This window comes from Pan paniscus, chromosome 7 (genome assembly GCF_029289425.2).
Source record: "Pan paniscus chromosome 7, NHGRI_mPanPan1-v2.0_pri, whole genome shotgun sequence".
NCBI classification, from domain to species: Eukaryota; Metazoa; Chordata; class Mammalia; order Primates; family Hominidae; genus Pan; species Pan paniscus.
In genome coordinates, this window is record NC_073256.2 from 88898156 (window position 1) to 88919403 (window position 21248).

Here is a 21248-nt window from a genome sequence, read left to right on the forward strand (position 1 = left end):
AAGGAAAAATCGAAAGCAAAAACTGGTAAGCTGGCTTGGTTATAGTAATTACAAAAATACTTGAGCATATATACCAGAATTTTTAAAAGTGCTTTGACATACATTATTTAATTTGACTTATATTTATAAACAACTCATAATGAAAGCAGGTTGGTTGTGACAATCCGTCCTCCCGGTTTAAAGAAATGAAGACACTGAGGATAGCTTCATCTTCAGCAGCCTTTGAGAGAATGTCCAAACCAGGATTCTCTTTCTGGTATATAATGATTCTCCCTCCATTTTTTCCTCCCTCCCTCACTCCTTTTTCCCTCCTTTCCTTTCCTTTCTCCTTCCTTCCTTCGTTTTTTCCTTCCTTCCTGGTATATAATGATTCTACCTCCATTTTTCCTCCCTCCCTTCCTTCCCTCCCTGCCTCCCTCCTTCCTATTTTCTTTCCTTCCTTTTTTAAGAGAAGCATAAGTTTTCTACACCATATACTATATACATATATATGTATATTATATATGTATAAGGCAGTGAAACTAATAAATACATAATCCCTGCTCCCAAGTGACTTTGTCTTCAGATAGGCATTCTTCCTGGACTTCCCTATACAGGAAGATGAGAGACAGAATAAATGGTGGTTCAGGGCATGGTCCCTGCCTGGTTCCACTTACAGGCTCTTTGACTTGGGCAGTTAATTAAACTTTGAGTGTTTCAGTTTCCTTTCTTGTAAATAATACCTCCCTCAGAGGGTTGTAGGAGGATTACATGAATTACTATCTGTAAAGTCTTTACCTGGCACTCAGTAAGCAGTGTATGTTTAATAAATAAATGAGCTGGGTCAGTTGACTCCTGTGTGAGAGAAAGATTATACTTATTCTCACTGTTCAGTGACTTGTTCACACAATTACAACTAATCTGCAAAAACACGGGAGGGAGACATTTGCTTTATTGCTTCTCCTCTTTCCTCCATCTGGAAGAAATTCCATAGATGAAAGGGTTTATGAAAACCAAATACATATCACCAAACATCTCTTCTAAGGGCTCGGGTCCAATGTCTACTTAAGGAAGAAAAGGCTGCCTTCTTCTTTGGGTGCACTCTTATCCAAATCCCGGGGGCATTCTGTATCTGAAATGCTGAGATTAATCAGTCCCAGAGACGGCCTTTTGAGATCGCTGAGCTGATTTCATTCATTTATGCCATTTGGGTGGGTGGGAAGTCTTTACAGTCTGCCACCAATTCTTCCCAAGTGCTAGAGAAGAGAAATATTCATTCACTCATGACTGTTTCTACTGAGGTCACGAGGCCATGGCGTGATTTTTTTCTTTTGTCCTTACAAGGAAATCTTTCAAACTTTCTTCAGATGAGGAACCAAAAATAGTGACAAGGAGAAAGGGTTGCCAAAGATATGTCCTTCTTTCCCCCTTTATTTCATTTATAGTAAAATCTTAAATCTGTGAGAGCTGCTTTGCAGTGTTCCTCGCACTAAGGCACTGTTTATGTCAAGTGGTAATTCACGATGCATCGACTCCACAGCTCTGGGATATCTTATGTTTCAATATGAACAGCAACTACTAGTCCTCTCTGTTCACTTTTACTTACCAATGATTTTCCAGAAAGTTGTGCCGCCTCTTTCTATCTCTGACAGATTTCATGGAATTTCTAGTCTCTGGCAGCATGTGGTAAACACGCGAGGGGCTCTGAGGCAGAAGACGTAGGTTCAAGCTCTGAATCCACCTCTGTCTTCGAACCTCATGAAAGTCATCTCCCTTCTGTGCTTCCTCACTTAGAAAGTGTGATGTCTCCCATTCCCTCCTCACAGAGCTGTCCAGAGGGTCAAGCTAAATAATGATAAAGAGGCACTCTAAAGCTCTATTTAAAAGTAAGTTAAGTTCATGCTTTCTGCACTTTCTTACATGTATATTTCACAATAAATAATGTTAAAATGATGAACACTGAAAAAATATAACTATAGGACAATTACAAATCATTGTCAAACTTTCAAAGCAAAAGGTGCCTTATTCAAATGTTAATTGGCATTCTAACAATTTAAATAAACAGATACATTTTATATTTCATAAACACACACACACACATACACATATACATATTTGGCTAGAGTGTTAGACACATCAGTGCCCTAAATTGGGCTATAAACTTTTGATTAAATATCTCTGAAATTTTAGAGCCTGGCATTCAGAAAACAAGTTTTTTTCCCAAGCATGATATTTTGGCATGTTTCTTTCATTTATTTATATCGTTGCTTTGCTTTCTGAAGTGAGTCAAAGATTATGATAGCTGCAATCAAGTTTGAGGCAGAGATTATTAGTTGTCCATCAAATATCCATCCTCTCCTCTATCAAATTAACTGAGCTCTATTTTTTAGATGGGGACAGCAACACCCAGCTACAGCAATACAATACCCAGCATTTCCTATTTTCTTTCCCAGCTAGGTGTGGCCATCTGACTATGTTCTGGCCAATGAGATGTAAGCCGGAGGGTTGTGTGGGATTTCCAGAAAGTTTTGTAAAAGGGAGGAGTTGCACCCCTCCCCCTTCACTTCTTCCACCCTGCTGTTTGGGAAGTGGTTGAAATGGCTAACCTTGGACATGAAGAAGCAGGCCATGTCCTAGTGTTACCAGTGGAGGGTGTCCAGGTTCTTGGAGTCTTGAACAAAGAATTGAACAAAATGCACTCCCATTGGTTACCTGATGTACACCCAATGTAAATGAAGTAGTGGCCACCATCAATCTGATTGCTTGTGGGAGGAGACCAATCAGAGGCTGAAGCAAAGTTACAAAATTACACCCTATGCAAACATCTGATTGGTGTGGAAAGTGGCCAATCAGAGGTTGAAGTGAAGGTACAAAGTTATATTCCTATGCAAATGAAGACTTGGCCTGTGACCAGCCTGATTGGTTGTGGGAGGGGACAAATCAGAGGTACTTTTAATTTTTCCTATGCTACACAGAAAAGGGGGATGTGGCAAAGGGAGTGGCTTCTGGTCCTTTTGTTACTTGGGCTTGGAAATTTGGGGTTGTCCTTTTGATTTAGATCTAGGAAGTCAGCTTGAAACAGCCTTAGGTTCCCTGCCTCCAGACCCTATTCTCCTGCCTCACTAGGGATGGACGACGGTGAGGCAAGAGGAGCTTTGTATCCCTGGTGACAATGAAGTCAACACACACCCTCCACTACCTAGTTCTGGATTCTTATATGTTTGAAATAATTAAGCAACTACCTTGTTTACCTTTTAGAAGGGGTGAGGAGAGGGTCTATGTTATTTACAGCTGAAATTAATTTTACCCAAAAAACATCAGTCTACTGACCCATCCATTTCCAAGACAAGTTTGAAGCTTTTACCTAAAGTTAGATGCCAAGAGATAAAACACATTGTCCAACATGATTACTGATGATTTTGTGATAAACACCTACAATTTCTGATTTTTGGCAAGCAACATGACTGACACAAATAAAAGGCTGGGCCATGTCAGCCAGAACAGAATGGACAGAGCGGCTTAAAAAAGAAAAAAAAAAAAATTGGCTCACGCCTATAATCCCAGCACTTTGGGAGGCCGAGGCAGGCAGATCCCTTGAGGTCAGGAGTTCGAGGTCAGCCTGGCCAACATGGTGAAACTCTGTCTCTACTAAAAATACAAAAATTAGTTGGGCATGGTCGTGCACACCTGCAGTCCCAGCTACTTGGGAGGCTGAGGCAGGAGAATCACTTGAACTCGGGAGGCAGAGGTTTCAGTGAGCCAAGATCAGGCCACTGCACTCCAGCCTGGGCAATAAAGCCAGACTCCGTCTCAAAAAAAAAAAAAAAAAAAAAAACCTGTCTACAGGAACCGTGAATCAGGCAGGATGACACCTCAGTTTCATGTCACTTGCTCGTGGAAGCTCTGTCAACAGAAGCTGACAGAGTAGCCAGTTGCTCCTCATAGATCTGCTACAGACCCAGGGAGGTCACAGGAGGAAGTGGAGGAGCATGCACAGCTACGTGGACCTGTAATTTTGTGAGCAGCACTGAGGAAATTTAGCTGGACAGTGTTTGTACCTGTATTTGGAAACTGATGAGGTGATTAGACACTCCATTCCTATTTATTGGATGACATGTCATTTTTGCATTGATAGAATAGACAGTCTCTTTGGGAAGGTGCAAAAAGGCCATCTTGTTCTCAGAAAATGTGATGCACTGCACTGTGCTCTTCTTTACTCACTCAGCAAGTATTTATGAGGCCCCTACTGTATACCAGACCACATATTACACCACTGGATGACCCTCGCTCATGCTATTCCCTTTGCAGGGGGGTTACCTCTGTGTATTCTCTCTTCGTCCGAGGCCAGTGTTTCTCAGAGGCCCAGGTCTGGTCTGAGAAGACTTCTTGGCCACTTGGGCCCTCAGTGATGGCTTCCCTCTGCCCAAGTTCCTGCAGCGCTGAGCATCCACACAACTGATTGGGCACTCAGCAAATGCGATATTTCTTCTTCTGTCGAGTGAGTGCTTTGAGTTCAGAGACACACCGTTGGTGCTTAATAAATGTTTGTGAATGATGCTCATGTAGCTCTTTACTATTTATTTTAGTCAATGTGAATAGGGCATCTCTGGCATGCCTGATGCTATACTAAGCATCAGTGGGGAGAAAAGATGAATAAGACTCAGACTCGCAGGCCAGCTAGAGGAATAGAAGTGTGAAGTGGTTATTTTAATGCCACGTTATATACGCTATAGAAAAGAGGTTGGAGAATGTTAGAGAAGAGGCTACTGATTTATCCTCAGAAAGTCTAAACAGACTTCCCAGAAGCAGCAGGGTTCTGCTTGTTCTGGAAGGGGGAGGAAAGGCCAGGTGGGTGAGAGGGATCATTCACACCAATTGCATCAATGGCCCTCGCAACCTCTTGCAAAGTAGGCAGGGTCGTTACTATATCTCCTCTCTATAGATGAAGAAACTGTAAGCAAAACATGGGGCTCCTGGCTGTACAGAGAAGCGAAGCAGGCCCAGAACCCAAGCTCTGGCTCCTAATCGGCTTCTTTCTACCATATCCAACTGTCTCCCTAAATAACACTAATGACCATGACTTCAGCCCTGGAGGAGGTCAGGTGTTTCTTATTTTCTCCATTAAAATGAGTCAAGAAGCCCAGTTCATTCAATTTATTGCATTTTCCCCTTCCATTTTTCATAATTCTCCCATTTATGAGGCAAACGTTCTCAGTAATTCCCCTCCCAGGAATCTTCCCTAAGGAAATTATCCGAGAGGCAGACAGATTTATGTAGAAAAACTTTCATTGCAGAGCTATTTATAATAACAGGAAATAGGAAACAACCTAAATTTCCAACAAAAACAGATGAGTGGGCAGGCCCTAAACATCTTTCCATACAATTTTAATGAGATTTTTAAAATGCTCATGATTCATGTTTTTGAAAAAAGACAGAATAAAGCTTCATGATCCAAATTTTGTTGTTGAGTATACATGTCTATGTTTGCATAGGAAAAAAAAGGCACACCCAGCAGGATGTTTACAGGCTATTTTGTACTATTTGTTTGTATTTTCTTTCTTTTTTCTTTTTTCTCTTTCTTTTTTTTTTTTTTTTTTTTTTTTTTTTTGAGACAGAGTCTCGCTCTGTTGCTCAGGCTAGAGTGCAGTGGAACAATCCCGGCTCACTGTAAGCTCCACCTCCCAGGTTCAAATGATTCTCCCACCTCAGCCTCCCGAGTAGCTGGGACTACAGGCATGTGTCACTGCATCTGGCTAATTTTTGTATTTTTAGTAGAGATGGGGTTTCACCATGTTGCCCAGGCTGGTCTTGAACTCCTGACCTCAAGTGATCCTCCTACCTTGGCCTCCCAAAGTGCTGAAATTACAGGCATGAGCCACCACACCCAGCCTATTTGTTTGTATATTCTATATTTTCCACAATGTGTATTTCATCTTTGGGAAAAAAAAAAAACTTGTTTTGTTTTTTGGTTTTGGTTTTTGTTTTTTTTTTAGACAGAGTCTCGCTTTGTCGCCCAGGCTGGAGTGCAGTGCAGTGGTGCGATCTCGGCTCACTGAAAGCTCCGCCTCCCGGGTTCACGCCAAACCTGTTTAATAAAATGCAAAAGTCATCAGGAGAGGAATATAACAGAGGCTGTATTCCCGTATTAGTTAGGGTTTTCTAGAGAAACAGAACTAATAGGGTGTGTGCATGTGCGTGCGTGCGTGCGTGCGTGTGTGTGTGTGTGTGTGTGTAGACAGAAAGAGAAAGAGAGGGAGAGAGAAATTATTTTATGGGATTTTAGGGAATTGGCTCTTGCAATTATGGAGGCTGGGAAGTCAAACTGTGCAAGGCAGGCTGGCAAGCTAGCAACCCAGGGAAGAGCTGCAGTTCCAGGCCAAGGGCAATCTGCTGGCAGAATTCCCTCTTATTCAGGGAAGCTCAGTCTTTCCTGTTAGGACCTTCAACTGACTAGGTAAGGCTCACCCACGTTATGGAGAGGCATTTGCTTTATCAAAACTCTACTGATGTAAGTGTTAACATCATCTAAAAAATAACTCCATAGAAACAACTAGTATAATGTTTGACGAAATACGTGGCTACTGTGGCCCAGCCAAGTTGACACATGAAATTAATCTGCAATTTTCTAAGCACTGAGGATTTCTCTTAAGATTTCTTCCCAGCAGACCTGACTGAGGACAGGGCTCTGTTCTTTTCTCCATTTCTCTGTTGCTCAGCAAAGTGTCTGCCTCATGGTAGACGTTCAGCAGGTGTTGGAATGAGTAGATAGGTGAGTAAGGAAGTGAATTGCTAAGAGGATAGGGAACAATATTATAAAGTTATCAACTCAGAATGCCAGAGATCTACAGTCAGGTTTCCTTCGCCTGGGACACGGCCAGCAACCTCAGTTTTCCACTATACATCTCACTATGAGATCAGGCCCCAGACACCACAGCTGCTCCAAACCCTATGCCACTCATCTAATTTTTTTTATTTTTAAATACAAATCTTTTTGCTTTATGTATTTATTTATTTCTGAGACAGGGTCTTGCTCTGTCATCCAGGCTGGAGTGCAGTGGTACGATCTCGGCTCACTGCAACCTCTGCTGCCTGGGCCTAAGCCATCATCCCACCTTAGCCTCCCATATAGCTGGGGTTACAGATGCACACCACCATGCCCAACTAATTTTTGTAGTTTTTGTAAAGATGGGGTTTCGCCATGTTACCAAGGCTGGTCTCAAACTCCTAGGCTCAAGTGATCTGCCAGCCTCAGCCTCCCAAAGTGTTGGGATTACAGGTGTGAGCCACTGTCTGGCCCACCAATCTATTTGGATTTACCAGACAGTTGCCCATAGCTCAGGAACCCCTGAGGACACCCAGTTCACCCCAGTGGTGTTGCCCTTCACTGAGCAGTGGTCAGTGAGAATCAAGAGTCCTTTGGGACCAGCGATGTGGGCCTCTGGGGGCTGCCTGAGGTTAGGGCCCCCACTGGAAGGCCTCCATCACTTCAGTCCAAGCAAGTAGCAGTGGAAGCAGCTCTTCATTCTGAGCTACAGCCAGCCAGGGGCCCCTGTGGCTCAGCCCATGAGGCTAGCATGTGGCACCTCCAGCCACCATGCACTTCTCTCCCATCTTTGGATGTGGGCTTTTGTCCCCTTCAGGGTTTCTTGTTTTATTGATTAACTCTACACTTGCCTCAGGCTAGAATCTCTCTTGAAGCCACAGAGTCTCAGATCCTCTAACCCTCTGCTGTTCTGCCTCCCTCTGGAGCCTCAGAAGGGCAGGATTCCAGGTACCCAGTCAGTTCAGCAAGAAAAGAAAGTAGTAAAGACATTTCAGTAGCTATAGTCACCAATATAAAAAAGCCAGGAAACCCAGGAGGCCCATAAAGTCGTGAGAAAGAAGAAACAAGGAGCAAGGTTGGTCTCCCCAGGCTGCAGGTGGAGAAAAATCAATTCAATATGGCAATGTTGCTCTAGTCATGCAAAAGGTATTTTTTATTAAAAATCCGCTATAAGGGATAAATCCTAAGATCTGATTTATTTCATAGGTAAATGCAGACACAACTCTCCTGACTGAAAGGAGACAATGTTTTCATTTAGGGACTGGGATACGAGCCACAGTCCATGGACCTCTGACCCTGCCAACCATTGTTGGAGGCAGGTCCGAGGTGGGTGAGGGAGGTGGGCATCCCCACATGGAGGAGTGGGCTGGGAGGTGAGCTTGTCCCTTTCTAAACATAGTTGTGTTTACATGCAATCTGGATGGGTGGATGTTACATCTCTGTACAGCAGGTGAGAAGCGTACCTGGTAGACAGGGGTCGCAGTACACTAACAGCCTGAAAAGTCTAGGTCATAGATGCTACCTGATGTGATAATAAAAGCACACATTTATGGAGCACTTACCATGTGCCAGGCACTATTCCAAGCACATTGCGTAGATAATCTCATTTAATCCTCACATTTCTATGAAGTGACTTTGACAATTCTCCCTACTTTATAACTAAGGAATCTGAGGCATAGAGAGATGACTTGATTTGACTTGCCCAGAGCACACAGCCAGTCAGCAGTGAGCTGGGACTCCATGGCAGCTTTATGGTCTCACAACCATCACTCTTGAACACACTCACACATGCGCGCACACACACACTCACACACTCACATGCTCACACTCTCAAATATGCCTACACACACATGCTCACACACACACTCACACTAACACACACTCTCTCTCACACACGCACACACAGATTTCTTGGGATGTCAAAGTCAGGTGCCTTTTCCTTCCTCCTCTCCCACAAAAATGGCATACAAACTCACTTTCTTACCTTCTCAATCCCAACCTGAAGCAATTTTCTAATCCCTGTTTCTGTTCCACTTGGCCCCAGTATTCCAGTTGCAAATCTAAACAGCAGTATTCTAGTCTTGACTTGACTTTTCCTCCTTTATGGTCCCTGCTGTGGGAGGCCCAGAAGACTCCCCTTCCTGGGATAAACAGGTACTCTAAACCCCTTAGATGACACTTGGACACCTGCTTCCTTTGTTTTGGCAATGGCGGGATGGTGCAGAAGAGAAACAGATAAACTCTGGATCAGGATCCAGGAGTCCACAACTCATCCTCTAACCAACAAGCAGCCTCACGGGCACAGGGTTCTTATCTCTAAACAGAAGGACTTGGTCTCGGTGATCTCTAAAACATTAAAAATTGTGTTTCAGTGGTCTCTTTCTAGGGGTACACGACTGGCCATTCTTCCTTTTTAACCACCATGTTTTCTCAGGAAGCTTGATGGCCAGTCTCTGGACAAGAATGAGACATGAGATTTATTTTAGGAAACTGGCCATCCACACACACACGTGTTTATGGTATCCTTTGAGGCATAAAAAGAAAGATCCAAGCATTGACAGCAGATGCATCTTTGCCAAGTCTCTCAGAGAAGGTTTCTGGTTAGCAGGTTGGAATTCAGTCTTCAATTCAGAACAATTTGTTCTTTTTCTTTCAGGATATTTGCAGAGGAGAATTCTGGGACTACTCACAGTCATGCAGCTCACATGAAAATGGCATGAGATTAAATCACTAACCTTTTCAAATCAGTAAGAGTTTCCTGGGACCTAGCTTTGAGAGAGGTAAATATTTGTAGTTATATATTCTGTGCATTAAACAGAATTGGAAAATCACCAAAGAGTACACACGCACAAAAATAACTTCTGGGAGGCAGACAAATGCCCAGAGGCATTGAGAAAGCTGAGTTGGAGCCAAGGGGCCACATGGTGTTAGGGAAACCACCCCTCACGGAGCTGGGGCACAGCTGGCTTCTCTTTGATGCACCACCCCAGCCTTTGGAAGTGGCTGATCCTTAGAATGGTGAGTTTAGTGCACTGAATCTCATCCTCTTTCAAACTTTGCTGGGATCTCCTAAACCAAGAGAAAATAAATATGGTTAGTGGTTTGGCAGCCAGTGAGGTGGGTGGGGAGCTGATAGTCTATCATTCCTGACTAGTTGGTTTCTTCCTTTACGAAATCCTCCTTCCCAAGGTAGAATCCGCTGAAACTACGTTTTTCCAGCTTCACTTGCACCTAAAGTATAGCACGTAACTAGTGCTAGCTACATAATCTGCAGGGCCTTGTGAAAATGGAAAATTTATTCAAATTTCCATTTTCCTCCTGCTTATTCAAAAAGCAGGAGGAAAAGTGCAGTTAAAGGTACTAAAATTTAATTCATTAAAAAGATCTTATTACTTACAAAATGTACTATGGGGTAATAGCAATGCATTAATAACAAAGTTATAAATTGCAAAAACGGGTCAATTTTGTATAATACGGGGAACAATATTGTTATCACGTTAATGTTGTAATAATGTTATCTTGATTGATCATAAGATTTTTCTCACATGCTTTTCTACAAATTCATTTATTAGGTCACTTATTGCTTTTAGCAACATCATTCTTAATCAGTATAATTGAAAGTGATGTCAGTTCTTGGCAAATGCAAGGTCACAAATAATTTTTGACAATCCTTAATTTTGAGAATGACTTTTCCACTAAAGTCACCATTGCTTAAGTTGTTAAAAGTATTTTATAGTCTGACAACTTTGAGATAAATTTGTTAATTTTTTTGAAATACAAATTTTAGTACATCTAGAGCTGACAATTTTTGCAGAAGAAATTTTCTAAAAAGATTTAACTCCTCATACAAATCAGTTTTGTGTGAGTCTGAGTTTAATTTTTGATGCAAATTCATACAGTGGCGTTTTAATGTTTCCTCTGGCATTCCCTGTAGCTTGTTGAAGTCATACAGGAAACTGAAAGTAGCTTTATGATTTATATATAATTCAAGACACCTGTTTTTACATTCTATCATTGTATCTTCAGTGGCAAGGAAAAACTAATTATAAAATTATCTTCCTTGTTAGTACTAGATTTGGTTCATCCAGAGCTTCATGTGGAAATAAAGTTATTTTCCATTAAGGGTGATAATCAAAATTTAATTTCTGTTTCTAATCCTGTGGATATCTGCTTTGCAATGTTATGACAATTTTCAAAACCAGTGATTCTAAACTCTGAAAAATTCTAATAATTTCCTGATATGCTTTATTGCAATATGTCTCTCTCTGCTTTTATTTTGTAATAATTTACCAAGTACCAGCAGAACTAGTGAATGGTAGAACAAGGATTCAGACCAAAACCTGGGCTTTTAATCGCTACACTGCACCAAGCCTTCTTAATATGGCATCAGAGAACTCACCAAATCATCCTCCATACTGCATCATTGCTGTCCTGAATATCTGCTTGTTGTTTCCTTGACTAATATCTTTTCCATCTGGGGCCTGGCACAGTGGCTCATGCCTGTAATCCCAGCACTTTGGGAGGCCGAGGCAGGAGGATCACCTGAGGTCAGGAGCTCGAGACCAGTCTGGCCAACATAGTGAAACCACGTCTCTACTAAAAATACAAAAATTAGCCAGGCGCAGTGGCACGTGTCTGTAGTCCTAGCTACTTGGGAGGCTGAGGCAGGAGAATTGCTTGAACCTGGGAGACGGAGGTTGCAGTGAGCCGAGATCATGCCACCACACTCCAGCCTAGGTGATAGAGCGAGGCTCTGTCTCAAAAACAAAAACAAACAAAATACCTTTTCCACTGGGGAACTGCCTCTCCCACACCTGGGGGATTTGTCAGTCATGTGCCCTGACTCCCCAGGGAATGGGAGGTGGGGGACACAGGCCGGGCCAGAGTATTCCCCCTTCCTAAACACAATGAATAACCCAGGGAGGGTTATTCAGAGGGCACTTTGGAAGACCAACAGGCACAAGAGGGTCTCTCCTAAGATTGTGACAATTGTGTAAGCCAAACAGGGCCATTTTTTCTATCCAAATGGAAAGAGCCTATTTGAGTAAGATGCTGGTATGGAAAAAGGTAGAGCTGAGAGACAGTCCTGATTATGTCATTTGAGCTCCTGGATCTCACTATTCTTGAAGCCTAATAAATGAGCCAATAAATTATTCTTTTTACCTATGCCAGTTTGAGTTGGTTTTCTGTCTCTAAACATATATTTTTTTAACTACAAAGATTCTTCATATAGCAGACACGGTGACAGACTTGAGTCATACTTCTTGGCCACCAGCTGCTGTCTGCCTCTGTAACTGCTTGTGAAGACGTCTACTCTGACCCAGATAATTCCTCACCAGGGACCATCTCTCACCCATTATTTATTTTCCATGCCTGTTCACAACAGAGGCCACTTTGAGCACAAATCACTGCTACAACCACCTACTTTTTTTTTTTTTTTTTTTTTTTTTTTTTGAGACTCCCTCTGTCGCCCAGGCTGGAGATCAGTGGCGTGATTTCAGCTCACTGCTACCTCCACCTCCCGAGTGCAAGTGATTCTCCTGCCTCAGCCTCCCGAGTAGCTGGGATTACAGGCACCTGCCACCACACCCAGCTAATTTTTGTAGTTTTTAGTAGAGACGATGGGGTTTCACTATGTTGGCTAGGATGGTCTCAAACTCCTTAACCCGGATGATCTGCCCACCTCAGCCTCCCAAAGTGCTGGGATTACAGGTGTGAGCCACCGTGCCTGGCCTCATGCACCTTTCTCTTTACTCTTTCTCCCCAGCCATTCCTGACTCCCAAATGAAAAGCATCATGGATCCTTGTTGTAGACAGAGGTATAAAGAAAGAGCTTCTTTTGAAGTTCTAGGCTGTCTATACAATATCTGGTAGCACCAGAAACAACATGAAATATTGCGGATGATATAATTTATTTTAGATAATGTGATTTGGTCAATATTAGCATTTGGATTTCTTCAGAAAGATAGTAATAAAAGTTAACATGGAGATGATCTCTTTCAGGGTCAGCCAAGCATAGGGTGGCTGTCAGGATCACACAAGAAAGGATTTCACAGGGACATCGACATGGCATTAAATACTAGCAAATCAGAAGCATACCAGTGTTTCCTGAAGCTAATCAAGATAAAACATCAGACAACCAGGAATTTAGGGTCAATTTATAAAGTAACTAGGCCTGCCTTCTTCAAAAATGTCAACATCACAAAAGACAAGGAAAGGCTGAGGAATTGTTCCAGGCTTAAAAAGACTAAAGAGACAGCACCAGTGAATGCAAAACATGATCTGAACTGGTTCCTGGTCTGGGGAAAAAAAAAAAAAGGCTATCAATAATGTTCTTGGGTCAGTTGCCAAAATTGAATTATACACTTCAGTCAGGCAGAAGTACCACATCAAAGTTAAATTTCCTGAACATGACGATTATGCTGTGGTTATAGAAGAGGATATCCTTGTTATTAGGAAATACATATTGAGTTATTAAAGGTATAGTATATGCAGCCTGCTTAAAAATTCAGAAATAAATTACAAGTATATATCCAGAAAGAAAGAGAGCCAAGTGTGGTGGCTCATGCCAGTAATCCCAGCACTTTGGGAGGCCTAGGCGGGCAGAGCCTTTAATTAAGGTCAGGAGTTCGAGACCAGCCTGACCAACATGGTGAAACCTGTCTCTACTAAAAATACAAAAAAAAAAAAAAAAAATTAGACAGGCGTGGTAGCGCATGCCTGTAGTCCCAGACACTCAGGAGGCTGAGGCAAGAGAATCGCTTGAACCCAGGAGGCAGAGGTTGCAGTGAGCCAAGATTGTGTGACTGCACTCCAGCCTCAGCCACAGAGCAAAACTCCGTCTCAAAAAAAAAAAAGAGGATGATAAACAAATATGGCCAGAACTAGTAACTAGTAAATCTGACTAAAAGATCTACAGGAGTTCTTTTGTATTGTCCTTACGAATTTCCCTAAATTTGAAATCACTTCAAAACAAAAGTTTTCTTAAAAAAGATTTAGCCAGCCTTGTAAGTTTCTTTCAACCCTCATGATTATGTCAAAGAGAAAGTATCAGTTTGGGACTAATATATCTTTTTTTTTTTTGGAGGGGGGACTAATATATCTTTAATATGTTTCTAACACTTCTTAATCTCCTTTTAGTAAAGAGAGAGCACAGGCCTCAGGCTCAGTCTTTGGCAAGCAGCAGTTACTAGCTAGAATTTAATAACATTGTTTTATTTTCATTGTGTTTACTTTGCATTTATTTTCTACTTATGGCAAGTAGTGTAGCATTCCTTGTGTAGTAAGATACAAAATTACCTTTTAAGTAAATTAATTTTAAAATGAGTTAATGTAAATAAAATATTAATATAAAAGTACAGGTAGTAGTTGGAAGGTAAAGATGTGACTTTAATGACAATTGCCTGACATTTAGGAAACACTAGTCTATTCTAAAGACTTCATCTTAGAGATAGGCAAACCAGAACTCTGCAAGTTAGGTGGCTTTGCCCAAGATCACACAGTTCCTAGTGATGGAGACAGTCCATTGTCCGTTTCATAGTGATTGGAGTCCATTGTCCGTTTCAGCACAGCACATTGCTGTGACTTACATTGCAAGAGTACTAAGAGCCAACCCTACAATGAGAAACACAGCTCAGAGTGGTACCAGCTATTATTTACACATGCACACACATGAAAATCAAGCAACTCGCAGCAAAGTCAAGCCTCACTGTTGGTTTAGGTCTTCAATACCGAAACAGTCTTATTTCTTCTTTTTTCACTTCCAGAGTGGCCAATGGACTGGACAATGAGTCATTCCTATATAGCTTATATAAACAAATTCAAACCATTCTTTTTAAAAAGCACTCATAGCCAAGTGTGGTGGTGCACGCCTGCAGGCCCAGCCACTTGAGAGGCCAAGGTGGGAGGATTGCTTGAGGCCAGGAGTTTGAGACCGGCCAGGGCAACATAGCAAGACTTCCGTCTCCAAAAAATAAAAATGAAACAATTTCTGTCACCAAATTATGAAAATTCAAAAATAAAAATAAAAAATTTTTTTAAAAATGTTTAAGTAAAAAGCACTCACAATCACAGAATTCTGGAAGCTTGGAAGAATAGCTAATTCCATCTTGTAAACAGTTTGAGAAATAGTTGAGGGAATCAAAGCTGGGCTTTTACATGTTCCAGGGCACTGGCCCTGCATCCCAGCTCTTGTGCTTACAATTCCTGGAGCTGACAGTTCAAATATTTTCCTTTTTCTCTAATGTTCTTGCTCTCTTGATGCCATTTTCTACAAATCTAAAGATTTTATTCGGTCTTCAGTGAAAAATTACAACCACTGGGGTGAGTGCTAATGGGATGTCTGAGCTAGCCCTTTTGCTACTGTCAGGGACTTCAACTCGTAAACTCACTAGCAAGAGGAGAATCCACCCTGCTTAGGAGGGTGCCAGAGAAGGGCATTTTACAACTTTCAGACACTCATTCTAGCTGGCAAGACAGTTTTCCTCTTGCTAATTGAATCCGCCCAGCCAAGAGTGCATGCACGTCTCTCTTCGTTCCCTTCTCCGTGGACAGCAATGGCCTCCTGTTTTTGTAAAATAAACTTTACGTGTTTGAAGATTATTCCCAAACTTCCCCTTGACTTTTTCTCTCCAAAATGGCCTCTTCCTAGTTTTTCCATCTTCATGCAAAAATAACATCTACCAATCTACTTTTTCATCTTTGTGGCTTACCTCTGAGTTTTCATCTTACTTTTTCCTGTCACTCGTAAGTTGTTGAGTCCAGAACAGAGCACAGTATTTTGAGGGCGTGTGTAGTCAGTGCAAAAATGCCCAACATCCCTGCTTCCTTGGAAGGTCCAAATGCCTTAGAGCCTGCGGGGATCTCTCCTGGACTCTCCAGGCCCAAGCAAATCTGTTCGGAGGCCTGTGGAGTCCTAGCATGTCTCTGATTATTCGTGTTCCATCCATACACATTTCAGGTCAGAAACGGTGGAAGAGGAACCTCAGAGACAGACCTTCTAACGTCTTAAATGGAAAGTCCAGTTTAGCACTCAGGTCACGTGGGGGCCTAGAGCAGTGGTCCCCAACGTTTTTGGCACCAGGGACTGGTTTCATGGAAGACAATTTTTCTACAGACACAGGGGAGATTGTTTCAGGATGAAACTGTTCCATCTCAGATCATCAGGCATTAGATTCTCATAAGGAGCACACAACCTAGATCCCTCACATGTGCAGTTCACAATACAGTTCATGCTCCTGTGGGAATCTAATGCCACTGCTGATCTGACAAGAGGTGGAGTTCAGGCAGTAATGTTCACTCACCCACTGCTCACCTGCTGTGTGGCCCAGTTCCTAACAGGCCACACACAGACCAGTACCGGTCCATGGCCTGGGATTTAGTGACCCCTGATCTAGAGGACTACTAAAAGCTTAGCCAGGTCCTAAAGCCTCCACAGAAGAACAAACTAACTAATTAATTACTAGGGGAAATCAGATATACAGATCACTCTGGACCTTGCCTAACTCTTCCCAAAGTCATCCAATCATCCAAAGCTGCTGTGCAGAATGGCTTTAGGGGTACTGAGAGATCACAGAGAGATGCCCCTCTCCCCAGCATTATGGAAGAAATTGTATGCTGTGTCTAAATTTCAATTTCCTTAACACACTTGAGCTCCATTTAGCGATGCTACGTAACACTTGCCCTGCCCACCTGGCAATGGTGTGAGAATGAGTCACATAGGGTGACACTCTGAAAACTGGCAAAACCAACGGAGGACAGAGCGGGGTGGGGGCAGCAGGTCCTAAGAGCAAGCTTTGACACAGTCTGTCTCTGAGCTGACAGAACTCCTCCAGAACCCTGGATGTGTTTCTGTTCACCTGTGGCCTTGGACCTGATGTTTATGTAAGAACTCATGGAGAAGATAAATGTGAACAAGTCATTAAGGAAACTCGTGGTCTGCTGTATTTCAAAGCCATGCCCTCCCTGGCCACCACGGGCCCATGTGTGCATGAACCCACTCCTCAATACCTCCTCAACAACTGTGGTTGCACCAAGCAGTGAGTGTGGAGCAGAGCGGCAGAGTCTCAACACTGTCCTAGCCCTGGACTGTCACTGAAGTCAGCCACAGATTGGCCACCTGGGCAGGTTCAAGGACTCAGACTCAAAGCTTCCATATTCTGGCTGTGCACGGTGGCTCACACCTGTAATCCCAGCACTTTGGGAGGCTGAGGTAGGTGGATCACCTGAGGCCAGGAGTTTGAGACCAGCCTCGCCAACATGGTGAAACCCCATCTCTACTAAAAATACAAAAATTAGCCAGGCGTGGTTGTGTGTGCCTGTAATCCCAGCTACTCAGGGGCCGAGGCAGGAGAATCACTTGAACCAGAGAAGCGAGGTTGTAGTGAGACAAGATTGCACCAGTGCACTCCAGCCTGGGTGACAGAACGAGACTCCATCTCAAAACCAAAAAAAAAGCTTCTATATTCCCTTGGGGCTGAAAGGGTAGTTGTCAAATGGCTGCATATTGTACAATCTACCCAAATGGTGGGAAAGTTATTCTCTCAGCAGTTTTATGATGATTGCTGGAAGCCTGTGAGTTCAGACTTCTCAGCTCATATGTGGGGAAACTGAGGCCCAGAGAGGGGGTGATTGGTCCAAGGTCAGACAAGTCGTGGCAGAGCCAGGTCTGAACCTGGCCTCTCTTTCCTTGGCCATTTGGGCTCCCCTTTGGAAATTCTAGACCATCAGCCCACTAAACAGGACGGGAGAGAGTCCTCCATCTCTCTCTTTGACATCTGACAGATGGGGCATGTCAGCTGCCGTTTTCTGGTTCAGCTCAGATGGTGAAGGCAGGGGAGGGAAGTGGTTTTCTGGTTCAGCTCAGATGGCGAAGTCAGGGGAGGGAAGTGGGAGGCAGGGCTGAACGTCATGTGTGTACATTTCCCTTCTTTCTTCGCATTTTGGTTACATTTAACAATGTGTTACCTCTTCACAGAGTCATTTATATCATTTGCAGGAGGCCAAGAATGACATCAACATCTATTAAAACCTAACGTTTCATGTTCTTCACTGTAAACACTCACATTGCTTTGTTTCCAGATATAAACGCAAAGTCATTCTCAAGTTGAATGGTTTCTTTCCAAGAAACTTGGTGTTACTGTAATGAAATTTACCTAATTAATCTCCTTAAGGAGAGAAGGAATCTGATGATGACTGTTAATGAAGACCTCAACATTCTTCTTGTAATCAGAGCAAGGCAATCTACAGATTCGTTGTGGGAGAGACCATAACTTTCCAAATAAATCTTAGTAAAGCTTTGCAGACAGGGCACTTGAGTTGCTTCCCCACTTGGCTGGCTTGCTTTCAGCCTCGGTGAGCCCTGTACAAACTTCTCCAGAACTCTGGATGTGTTTCTATTCACCCATGTCCTTGGACCCGATGTCTGTGTAAGAACTCATGGAAAAGGTGAACGAGTCACGGAGGAAATCCTTGGTCTGCCCTACTTCAAAGCCATCCCCTCCCTGGCCACCGTCTGCACATCGTATGCATGAACCCACTCCTCAATACCTTCTCAGTAGTTTGGTTGCACCAAGCAGTGAGTATGGAGCAGAGCAGCAGCTACCCTTTGCCAGGGGCTTCCCTGAAGACCAGTGAAGCCATCCACACAAATGTAACCAAGAATTTCTCCTTGCAAAGGAGCAAAGTGTGTCACCAGGGTATAGGAGGCCACACTGGGATGTAAGGAGAACACTCTGTCTGTCTCCTGGTCCCGAGATCAAGCGGGCCACAGGAGAAGTGGCACCCACAGGGAGGAGCTTTGTGAGAGATACCACTCTGTAAAGATGTTGAATGAGTGCTGGCAGTTATTAACCCTGGAACTGGGGATCAAACAGATACACAGGAAATCACTGGGTAGAAGCCTGGGAAGGATGGGTCAGAACAGTGTGGCAGAGTTTGAGAAGTTATAAAGAAAGCTTAGGGATGCAGCAGGAATCCAGTTTTCAAGGCTGGGGCAGCCAGTCAAGGAGGCAAGTACCCAACAGTAACTGGATCCTCAGCCCCCGAAAACAGAGCTGAATCTGTTTAAGTCCTTACTGATTCAGGACATGAGCAGACTAGGAAGGCAGGTGGGTCTGGGTTTGCAGATGGCAAGTGGGATAAAAGATATCAAGGCAGGTAACATGCTAGACTTGACATTATTTCAGCAAACAAGGCCATAAATAGTCCCAGGAGGCCACTAGTGACCTGAGTAGACTTTTCAAGAACAGAAGCCTTCCACCACCCCTCCCCATCCTCCATCCCATCAGTGGAAAAACGTTGATGCATTCACACTTATCTTTTACATGTGTTCTTACATAGCCATCAGGTCCAAGGCCACGGGTGAATAGAAACCCACCAAGAGGTTCTAGAGAAGTTTACAGGCCTTGGTATGATAACATTCTGGAGTGATTTATCCCTAAAAGTTCATGGTGGTCATTCAGTGCTATGTTGCTCCACTACCCTTTTAAGGGATCTGGAATCTGGAACTGGGCTCAGCCTTCATTATAATTGCTGGTTCTATTATTTGTGTCCCATACTAGATTGCAAGCTCCCCAAGGGCAGGAGGCAGATAGGTCTACTTCTATAGATCAATTTCTGATACAGTGCTAGCACAGAGTTAGCACTCAAGAAATATTTGATGAATGAATGAATGAATGACTAACGGTGGCAGACAGAACAGCTATGCTCAAGCATCGCCTTCCTCCTTCCTCATATCACATCCCTGCCTCCAACAACTTTGGGGTTGTCTGTGTGACTTGCTTTGGCCAGTGGGATACGGGGGGCCATGACGCAGGCTCGCCTGAGCAGCAACCTGAAGTGAGTGCATGTGCCGTGGCTCCGCCTCTTGCACTGCTGCTCTCTGCCATGGCTGCATGCTGCTCCTGCAGCCTTTGTTCCAGAACAAGAAGATTCGAGAAGATGTGAAAAGGAGACCCAGAATTGGCCCACAGCCTGGAACAGAGCTGTACTCCATCTGCTGCTCTTGAGTGTTGTGATGGAGACATGAGGATTTGCTCTTAGGAAACAGATTTGGGAGTTATTTGTCACCACAGTAAAAGCTCTGACCTTGGAGGAACAAGGCCTCTTCTATTCAATTTCACCCACGTGCTGGCACAGTGCCTTCAATTCCTTTGTTTTGCCAAAGCCAAAAGCAGATGGCAAACCTTGTACCACCTAGAAAGCAGCCTTTTTGCTGTCTTCTTCCAAAGAACACCCAGAGAGCTTCCTCCACCCCAGAGAAACCTAATGGTTAACTGTCAAGGGTGCTTAAAGTGAAAAGTGGTCTGACGGCAAGTTTACATATCATATTTTAAACATTTATACAGTTTTAAAATAAATGCAAGCCTGAGGCCCTCCCTTTCTTCACCTGCCAGTAAAACATGTTCTCTCCAGTTCTGCAAAAAGCCAGAGCGTTACTTGGGCACTGGAGGTAGAGTTTTATGTAGAATCTGCCAACAATCTGGTTGAAATCTCAAGGCTTTTCCCTCCACACCAGTCTTTGATTTACCTTGGGAAGACCATTGAGTATAAAAGGTGCATGGGACTTTGGGCACAAGAAAAAACAGAACAAAAGAATCCTGGAAACACTGGATCTTTTGCTCAGTTCTACTGTTACTCACTGAAGTTTTCTGTATGATATTAACTTCTGATGAAAAGGGGGAAAATGCAGTCAGATCTATGAGATACTAAACAGCCAAATATTTGGAAACAACTCAATGTTTCACATTTTCATCAGAGTCCATAATGACGTCCACCCTCACAGTCTCTGTCTACACTAATATTCTGACAATTCCAAATTCTACATTTCCAACCTTGGCTTTCTCCTGATAGCTGCTTGATTGTTCACAACACTTCAGACTTCCCATTTGAAATGCAACGTTGGGCCGAGCACAGTGGCTCACACATGTAATCCCAGCACTTTGGGAGGCTGAGGCACGAGGATCACTTGAGCCCAGGAGTTCAAAACCAGCCTGGGAACATGGTGAAACCTTGCCTCTACAAAGAATAAAATTAGCTGGGCATCGTGGTACATGCCTGTTGTCCTACCTAGCTACTCAGCTGGCTGAGGTGGGAGGATTGCTTGAGCCCAGGAGTTCAAGGCTGCAGTGAGCCATGATTGCACCACTGCACTTCAGACTGGGTGACAGCGTGAGACCCTATCACAAAAAAAAAAAAAAAAAGACCACACACACACAAAAAACTTTGGCCATCCCTTTGAACACTGCATCTTTTCCATCATGACCTTTATTGATTAAGGGAGCACCTTCCACCCAGTCGTCCAAGCCAAAGAGCCAAAGACGGGGCGTCCTATTGGATGCTTTCTTCTCCCTTGGTCCCTATGTTTATCTGGTGGTTATCGAGTCTTGTGCTGCTATCCCAAACCCTTTGTGGAATAAAGCTGGCTCTAAAATAGTATTGTATATAC

At 43.3% G+C, this 21248-nt stretch overlaps 1 protein-coding gene across 2 annotated transcripts in view; it reads right to left on the reverse strand.

Annotated features, from left to right (window-relative positions):
- Positions 1-913: 913 nt before the first annotated feature.
- C7H8orf89 (chromosome 7 C8orf89 homolog) overlaps positions 914-21248 on the reverse strand; it is a 138701-nt gene continuing 118366 nt past the window's right edge. Inside the window, exons 4-6 of one of the 2 annotated variants that reach the window (XR_008626423.2) lie at positions 8787-9871; positions 4297-4656; positions 914-1824 (exon numbers count right to left, since the gene is read on the reverse strand). Coding sequence is in view for 1 of the 2 variants with exons in the window: in XM_055116658.2 (XP_054972633.1) it covers positions 9852-9871 (20 nt within the window). In the remaining variant the exon portion in view is untranslated. Of the gene's footprint in view, positions 1825-4296; positions 4657-8786; positions 9872-21248 lie in introns of those variants that run through there. The other variant, XM_055116658.2, reaches the window with a different exon arrangement.